This window comes from Morus notabilis, unplaced genomic scaffold (assembly GCF_000414095.1).
Source record: "Morus notabilis unplaced genomic scaffold, ASM41409v2 Scaffold552, whole genome shotgun sequence".
NCBI lineage: Eukaryota > Viridiplantae > Streptophyta > Magnoliopsida > Rosales > Moraceae > Morus > Morus notabilis.
The window spans coordinates 145,134-154,419 of record NW_010384344.1 but is presented as its reverse complement, the minus strand read 5'-3'; the positions used below and the strand labels follow the sequence as shown (position 1 = coordinate 154,419).

The 9,286-nt window shown below is 35.3% G+C and overlaps 2 protein-coding genes across 2 annotated transcripts; both read right to left on the bottom strand.

The window, feature by feature from the left end:
* Nucleotides 1-1,000: 1,000 nt before the first annotated feature.
* Nucleotides 1,001-3,740, bottom strand: LOC21405528 (trihelix transcription factor GT-3b). The gene is made up of 2 exons (XM_010114695.2): nucleotides 3,321-3,740; nucleotides 1,001-2,006 (listed from the first exon to the last, which is right to left on the bottom strand). Exons 1-2 carry the CDS (start codon nucleotides 3,615-3,617, stop codon nucleotides 1,419-1,421), a joined length of 885 nt encoding a protein of 294 aa, XP_010112997.1. The 5' UTR covers nucleotides 3,618-3,740; the 3' UTR covers nucleotides 1,001-1,418.
* Nucleotides 3,741-5,054: 1,314 nt separating this feature from the next.
* Nucleotides 5,055-7,420, bottom strand: LOC21405527 (pentatricopeptide repeat-containing protein At4g18840). Its single transcript, XM_010114694.2, has one exon. The coding sequence runs from the start codon at nucleotides 7,374-7,376 to the stop codon at nucleotides 5,448-5,450; it is 1,929 nt and encodes a 642-aa protein (XP_010112996.1). The 5' UTR covers nucleotides 7,377-7,420; the 3' UTR covers nucleotides 5,055-5,447.
* Nucleotides 7,421-9,286: the final 1,866 nt, after the last annotated feature.

Sequence of the window (9,286 nt, the reverse complement as noted above, 5' to 3'; positions counted from 1 at the left end):
TACTGTATTATGTTTTGTTCTATTTATATGTTTATTTGTTTATTTGTTTATTTTTTCAATTTATTTCTTTCTGGTGTTTCTTCCTCCTTATTCAATTGAAAAAAGTGAAGATCGTATATGAATAAACCTGTGTATCTGTATAAATAAATATGTATATTATTGTTTACGGAGATACACATGTAAATAAATATGTATATATGTGTTACAAATTGACAGCAACTTATAAACAAAGCTTTTAATATGTATCATATTTTGTAAAAAGTTTTAAATATCTTTTCCATACATTTTTTTCAGAATAATTAACAACATAATCATCGTTTTGTACATTTTCTCATTTTAAATTACTATTAATTAAATTATTAAACATTTGCACAGATAATCCACTAGTTACCAACTATAAAGCCCTTAACCACCTCAACCTCACTTCCTTTATTGACCAACCTGCTCAATCCATCAGCCACTAATGTAAACAAAGGGTGATAGCGGATCAAATTTCATACACTTACTATTAAGCAAGCAAAAATCTGCAAGTTTTTTTTTTCTGAGAGATTCAAGGAAAGTCGTCTACATCGATATAAAGGAAAATTAGTTGTTCCTTTAGCTGTTTAAGTGTGAATTACCACCCTTTAAGATTATCCCACTAAGAGGGATGAAAATTTTACAATCCCATAATTGATCCATTTGACGCTCGAATTCTTTAACTGGATTCATAAAATTATGAAACCGAATTAACATCACCATGGTCATAATGCATTAAACTAAAACAACTCTCGAGACAGATTATAACAAAGGAACAAACACAAGGGCGAAGATTATGATGAGTATAATCTCAGAGAAACTAGGAAAGAGATCATGTAAATCAAAGTGTCATCAATAAATAATATATACTTATAATTCGTAGTTATCATACACATCTTTGTCTGTGACGATATGCAAATCTATGCAGGGGAAAAATGAACTATCGAGTCAAGTTTTTGTGTACACTTTTCGGACAAAAACATGTCAAATGTGTCTGTATAAATAGGTCAGCTGTAAATACACACATGACTCCACCTTGAATATAAAGGGCGGCCAAATAAAATATTAAAAAAAGGTCAAAATATGCAGTTCTTTTCACGTTCGGCTCATTTTGCCACTATGCAACTAAAAAAAAATTAAAAAAATAAATCAAGATACAGTGTTCAGCTTTAAAACCCACACAGTAAAACCATCTGAGACGCTATGGAACTAAAATCATAAGGAACCCCGTTTGCATGCCGAGGGGGCAAAGATATATATATCTATATATATATATATATATATTAATTTCGCATAAGACTTTCCCTGTTACGCTTGTAAACTGTAAACAGTCAAGAACACAAATAGCAAAAGAGATCACTTGGAGCCACCTCTGAACCATTCCTCTTCAGAGATTGTGATCATGATTCGTGAATGAAATTGTTTAAGAGGGTGGTTAGGAGGGCGTCCGTCCTCTCAGCTCGGCTCTCCTCTCTAATCCTCCTTTGTTCTTCCCTCTCTCTCCAAGCCTGCTCAATCATTAATCTTTCCCTCTCGAGCTTCTCCATGGACTGTCGCCATTGCTGCTCAAACAACTGCTGCTCGTAGGCACGCCGTTCCATGATTTCCATCCACTGCTTCTCCATCCTCAGCTGCTGTTGAAAAAATTCCTTAACCATTTCTTGGACATCAGTCCCGCTGTTAGTACTTCCAGTGTTGGCTGCTTTCGAAGACTTGTCCAGAGCAGTTTTCTCGGCCTTCCTTTTCCGATGATTACTCCTAGCAGGTTTCTCCTCATCAGTGTTGTCTTTGTCCTCTTCATTTTCTGAGAATTCGTCTGAGGATTGGCCTGCACTTGATTTCTTTGTCTTTTTCCTCGATCGGGGAGAACCCATTTCAGATTCTAGAAGCAATCTCTGCATGTTCTTCGATCTTTCAGTAAATAGTGCGTGCAGTTCATCAAAGAATGGACATTGTCGTCCATTTTCCGGATCGGATGTTTCCTTTCCCTGATTTGTGTTACAAAATTTTATTCCATAAACAAAACAATGCTTGTAATCAATGCTTGTGATTAACACAAAAGTAAACATATACACTCCACCAAATTACCAAATAACAGACATTTCGCAAGCTGTTCCACAAGCATGAATAACAAGATGAACTTTCTCGCATATTACAAACAAATGAGCCATACTAGATTGGAAGTGTCATGAAGATGACAAATTAGCAAACAAAATCAGATCTATAAGATATCCACCCTTAATCTTGTTTAACAGGACTCAAACCCAGGGCAGGATTTATTCCTGTCCCCGTCTCACCAATACCACCTTAGGCTTTTTCTTTTTTTTTTTGTTTGTTGGGCTCTGAATAACCATCTTAGAAACAGGCTAAAGTCAAGTGGGTCAAGTAAGGCTTTTGCAATTTACATTAATAATTAGTAAATTCGATGGTATAAAAAGGCTAAACTACAGGTTTCAGTTACTTAAAAAAGCCTGAGATTTACAACCCAATTAGTGTTAGGTGTGTGGAGCCTATTATCGCCCTGATGCAGAGTTAGTATGCAAATTGACCTTTGCGCTAAGGTCGATGCAGAGTTAGCGTGAAAATCGCCCTTTGCAGTAAGGTCGACACAAGGATTGGAAAGAGAGAGATAAGCCACCCACCTCGGGATCACAGGAGTGGATATTCTAGTTCGGGGTATTTTAGATATTGTTATATGTGTATTGATTTACCTTAATTAACGAGATACACAAGGGACTTTTAGAGCAGCCGTTTTCAGTTTAAGGAAAAAAAGAAAAAAAAGAGACGCCGAGTGTGTTCTGTTTATTTTGTTCTTCTTTCTCGTTTTTACTGCTCTCAAACAGTAAAATTAGGGCTTTTAATTCCTAACAGTTAGCAGGACAGCAAGCGGCTTTTCTTGACCATAGTCAATATACAATTCTTCTGCCTAAATCAGATATTCTAAATTCTAAAAGTTGAAAAGAGGCAAGGAAAATAATACATTTTTTATCTCCAACTCCAAGAGAACCTACCGATTAAACCACTTATAAATGAAGAAAACCAAAAGGCCAAACATTCAACAATGAAATTGTCCCCCAAAAAGATAGCATAAAATTGACATTAACTACTGGAATCTGATTCTGAAATTGCCAAACATAGAAATCTAATTCCGAAAAGCACCATAAAAATGGACGTAGTAAGTTCCTTTGATTTGGTTTCATGTCATTAACGAAAAGAAATCTAATTCCGAAATCTCCATAAAAATCAGGGGAAAAAAAAGTTTCCTTATTGAGCAAAGTGGAAAATAAAAAATAGTAAAATACCTTGTAGCGATTGAGGAGGTTCTTCCACTTGCACTTGCACTGATCGGGAGTTCTGGCGAAGCCTCTCTCCGCCATCTTGGAGCTGACGGCGTCCCAGAGAACCTTGCTCCGCTTGGAAACCGTCGTCGACGACGACGAAGAAGAGTCCCTCTCCATCTCGGCGCGGATCAAGATGAGCTCCTTCGTCTCCGCCGGGCCCCATTGTCCCTGCGCCGAGGCCGACATCACCGCCATCATCGGCCCGATTCCGGTACCGCCCAAGCTATCCTCCTCGTCATCTCCCCACCCATACATCATCTTCTTCTCCTTCTTCTTCTTCTACTACAATCTCGCGTTCTCCATTTGTTGCTAGGAAATGTGCAATTAGGGCTTCAATTTTGATTCTGTTTTTAGCCTTTTGGAGAACAATAGTTTCAACAACGTTAAGTCGTTAATAGCGGCATTTGAGATTTGACCTCATCATTAAGCAGAGCGTCACACCAAAAATTTATTTTGCTCATTTGCCCTGGATTTGTAAGGTTTTGATAATTTGTTCTCTAAATTTTTAGTTTTATTCATGTACCCTCCAACTTATAGAATTGTTTTAATATACCCTATTTTGTTATGATTGTGTTAAATTAATGATTAAAATACAAATTTAACAAAAACTAACAATATTTTAATTCGAACCGTTATGTAAATCTCTCAATTTTTCAATTTTCAATCTCAATAAATTAGTAAAATGAGGCATACCACGAGACTAGAAAGCTAGAGAAACCTATAACAGTTCAAGTGGACTTATAAATATTGGCAACAACATGCTTTATTATGTTTTAATTATACCACACAATATACATGTCCCTGTTTTTCTACATAGTAACTGGATAGTCTCTAGCAAATTTCATTTATTTTTATTTTAATTTTCATTATTTGCTAATGTAATATGATGTAACAAGAGGGCCTTTCAAGCCCTCGACGCAATCATTCTTTTTGTTGAGTAAATGAAAACAAATAAAGGCGTCGTTCATTTTACCGATTCGAGTTTTATTACAGCAAAAAGCTCTCACAAATAGTCACATCTAACTTTTTTACTACAGTAAAAATCTCTCAGATAAAATCATATCTCAACTCGAATTAAAAACTCAAATCAATAAACTAAATGGACCTAAAGTCCATTGATTAATTATGAATTATTCCGAGTTCAAGTTATTAGGACAATTTTTGTTTTTCCTGTTCTTTTATATTATTATTATTATTTGCATGACCAAAGTGGAGATAATGATACATATGTTCCTTTAAATAGTATGTTCCCTTCAAAATTAAGAAGTTAATCTTGATTCTCCATTTTTTGAGCATCCCTTGATTCCCAAGTAGATGGTCAGAACTATGCGAGCGCAATCAATCTATTTTGCTCTATCCGACCTTGGTGAACACTCAAATGGCTTAAAAGTAGTTTACAAATATGAGTCAGTATAAAGGATCAATAACCAAAAAATTATAAATTATAAGGTTTCAAGTGGTGATATTCAATTCTCAAATTCTAAAAGCATAGCAGTTTAAATAAAAATAAAATAAAAAGACAAAGATGGTTTGCCTCTGGCATTTACTCGATCATGTATAAGAGCACAATGAAATGGTTAACCACACACGCTATCAACACGTCGAGCAAAGAATTGGTGACAAAAGAATTCTTCATCACAACCATCATTAAAATACAAGACAAAAGAGACAATTAACCTGGAATTTCGTCCCGCTTCAATATAAACTAAGGGGATTAATTATAATGCTATACATTATCAAAAGCAAAAAAAATACAACACCAATTTATCAGCACTTAATCCTTCAAGGATTGAAAAGCAAGCATGAGTTAGAAAAAATCAATGAAACTCGTTTTTCTGTTCAATGCCATAGTTTTCTCTCCAGTATCGCAAGTGGGTATTTGTAATTCTGTCACCGTGCAATATCGGCGGCCAAAAACTTGTTTGACCTGCATATAGCTTATTTGACCAGCTATACTCCCTCCCTTTTATGAAATTTGCCCTTCAGTGTATTTTGACAGCAGAAATTATTACTGCAAGCATATAATATGCTTGAATACTAATTTTGATATGATCTTCCTAAAAAGCATTTTCCTATTCATTAAGTATTCTAACTCTCTTCCAAATAAGAATCTCCATAAGAATACTTCATCTTAGTACCTATTTCACCCAACATTGAGTACATCATCCTTCTCCTATGAGTTGAACCATTATCGAAGTAGAACTCAGATCCAAATTCTCCAAGATGAACTGTGCTTCTCCCTTCTTCTTTTTGCAACCCATTTTCTTTTATCATCTTCCTTACACGCTCAACATCATCCCATTTCCCTTCTGATGCATATATATTAGATAACATTATATAAGGTCCAATATCCCTTGGTTCCAACTCAATTAGCCGCTTAGCCACAATTTCGCCAATTTCTGAATTTGTGTAGTTTCTACAAGCAGAAAGTAAGGATCCCCATAAGGGAGGTCCCGCCTCCACTGGCATCTTCTTAATAAGTTCTTCTGAACCTTTCACCAAACCAGCCCGGGCAAGAAGATCAACCATGCAACCGTAGTGTTCAATCTTCGGTTCAATCTTGTAAACTCGTTGCATAAGATCAAAGTACCACCAACCTTCCAAAACCATTCCTGAATGTGTACATGCAGACAAAACGCAAACAAAAGTAGCATCATTTGGCACAGGGCCTCGCTTTTCCATCTTTAAGAAAATTTCTAGTGCCTTTTCTCCATTCCCGTGCATACCATATCCCATGATCATGGAATTCCACGACACAACACTCCTCTCGGTCATCTCATCAAAGACACTCCTAGCCATGTCCATATCTCCACATTTTGCGTACATTGACAAGAGAGCAGTTGAAAGTAACACGTCAGGTTTAATCATTTTCGATTCAATATACGAATGAACCCACTTGCCCGCGTCAAGCCTTCCAAAGTTTGCAGATGCGGTGAGGACACTCACTAGAGTAGCCTCATTTGGTTTTGTCTCTCCTGCTTCTAACATCTTATCAAACAATCTCAAACACTCACTATAATCCTTGCTTCGAACGTAAAGAGCCAACATTGTGTTCCACGACACTATGTTCCGTAACGGCATCCCATTAAAAAACTCACAAGCGGCAGAAACATTACCCGTCCTTGCATACCCATCAATCATACAGTTCCAAGACACAACATCTTTATCAGGAATGATATCAAACAACAATTTTGCAGCTTCCATATTTCCCTTCTCCACATAACCCATAACCAAAGTGTTCCAACTAAAAGCGTCTCTCTTGGGCATTACCTCAAAAAGCTTACGCGCAACGTCGACCTCTCCATTCTTGACATACCCGTGAATCATCGAGTTCCAACTCACCAAATCCAACTCCGGCATTTCATCAAACACCTTACGAGCATCCCCAACGCTCCCACAGACAGAGTACATATGAATCAACGAGTTCCGAACAAACAAATCCGAACCAAACCCGAATCTCACAACCTTAGAATGAGCCTTCCCTCCTTCCCTCACCGACACAATACCCGCGCACGCCTTCACCAAAATCGGAAAAGTAAAATGATTATGAACTACAGATTCGCCAACCATCTTCTCATAGTAGAAGCTCAAAGCACCATGTGGGTCATTCAAATTCACATAGCTTCTCATTATAACATTGCAAAGGAAAGCGTCCGGTTCGTTAATCTTACCAAACACGTAAACGGCATGAGAGAGTGTCTCGGGAAACGAGCAGAGCATCTTAATGGCTCGGCTCGCGGCGAGAGAATTGTGGAAAAGACCGGAGATAATGAGCTGAGCGTTTACCTGGTTGAAGTGTCTGAGGCCATGGCAAGAGTCCAAGGCTCGGATGAGAGGGTGGCTTAGCTTGAAGATGGGCAGTCCTCGGTCGTCTAGTTCGTCGGGTTCGTCGTCGTTTTGGGTTGTCCAAAGTCTTGGTGGGTTTCTGGAGAGGTTTTTCCGAGATTTTACGAGCTTTTCTAGGGAAAGTGACGACAACCAAGTTGTGGGGTTGGAGGGCTCTAGACGAACTAACATTTTTTGCTTCTTCTTCTTTGTCTTCGGAAGTGTGATATGGCGGGAAGGATGTGAAAGGGAACGAGCTTCATTGTTTTACGGGTTAATTTTAGTTTGACCTCAAAGAATATCACATTGTTTACCACGCGAATTTGAGTTGAGATGTAATATTTTTTAAGAATTTTTTATTGTAATAAAAAAAATTAAATATGATATTTTTTGAGAATTTTTTACTATAAAAATCTAAAACTAAAAATTTAAATCGGTAAAATGAACGAGACCTATATGTCTATACGTCTCAAGAGTCTTCTTTAGCTGGGAACACTGTGATAAAAGACTTATGGGTCATTTATTTCACCGATTTAAATTTTTAGTTTTAAATTTTTACAATAAAAAGTTTTTAAAAATATCACATTTAATTTTTTCTACTATAGTGAAAAACTCTCATAAAATACCACATATTAATTCGAATTAAAAACTCAAATTCACAAAATGAAGAGGCTTTAATTAATTTTGTTCATTCGAGTTGAGAATTTAAATTTAAAAATAAATAGAAATGACAATGGGGTGGAGTAAGACAGGGCTGGAGCAGATATACTTTCTCTGCTCTAATATTCTACTCTGGTTTTATTTTTCATATTTATTTCTACTGAGAGAGAGCTATCTCCATATTTTATCTATTTACCTATTAAGAATATACAAAATACTTGCAACATTATGAAACCAAGAAAATTTAAAATAAACAACATAATTATTGATACATCATAAAAATAAATTAAAATCGTCAAATATAAACTCTAACAATAACAAATTAAACTCCAAAAGTTAAAATTCTCGAACATAAATAAGAGAATATGTATTCAGGGTGCGGTAGGAACAGTGGAGCTTTCCCTCCCCCGCCTCATCTCTAAATCGGAGGATAATTTTTGGCCCTTTACCCACCCTTACCTTAATTAAGGGCGCATTTACTAACCAAAAATTTAATTTCAGGAAAGAGAATTAAATTTCTAATTTTAGATTCTTATGTTTACTTTTGTTTTTAATAGTTAAATTATGTAAGACTCCATCTAAAAATGATTTATTAAGTTCCCTGATAGGAAAGAACTTATATCCCACCTCCTGGAATTTAACTCATTCCCCCAAGAATTAGAAACTAACCTATTAACTAAATTTATCCTTGTTTAAGTTTAGTTATTCACTTAACACAAGGGTACTTTTGTAAGCACATTTATTATGTTCCTATTCCTTTTGATTTTTATGTACGTAAACAACATAATAAGAATTTATTTCCCCTTATAACTTAATTCACAAATAGATTAGTAAACACTATAATGGAGTTATGGAATTTAATTTCATGGAACTTAATTTATTTTTCTTTGAATTTATTTCTTATACTTTCAATTCCTGATTAGTAAACACACCTTTAATATATCCAATACTCATCCTATTAGGGGGTGTGTACCCGCGGGTACCCGTATTCATGAGTAAAATTGTCATCCCCAAAGTGAATTTATGTAAAAAAAAAAAACACTGTAACAAATACAAGTTGAATTTGAATTTTGTTTTTGGTGAAGAAAATACTGTGATAAAAAATTTAAGTTGTGATTTGAACGTTGAAACGAACGAAATCTAAATTATCAGGTGATAGTTTTTTTTTTTTCCTTTGTTGAATATTTTAATGGTTTTAATATATATATATATATATATACACACATATATTCTTTTAAGGTTATCTAGTTAATTAATGGCGATAACAATTTGGATATTTTATGTCTCAAGTATTGATCTTAGAGAATGAAAATCTGAATAAAATTGAACGGATTTATGGAAATGTGAATAAAATTTATCATATTTTGACATTTTTTTTTTGTTTAAATTTCAAAACATATGAATGATTTGAACCAAACCTTTTATTTTGCCAAACATTGGTT

Excerpts from the sequence above, each read along its gene's own strand:
- LOC21405528 (XM_010114695.2), bottom strand. The coding sequence starts at position 3,617 with ATGATGTATGGGTGGGGAGATGACGAGGAGGATAGCTTGGGCGGTACC. Across the intron at positions 2,007-3,320 it reads ACCTCCTCAATCGCTACAAG|GGAAAGGAAACATCCGATCC; the intron begins GTATTTTACTAT and ends AACACAAATCAG.
- LOC21405527 (XM_010114694.2), bottom strand. The coding sequence starts at position 7,376 with ATGTTAGTTCGTCTAGAGCCCTCCAACCCCACAACTTGGTTGTCGTCA.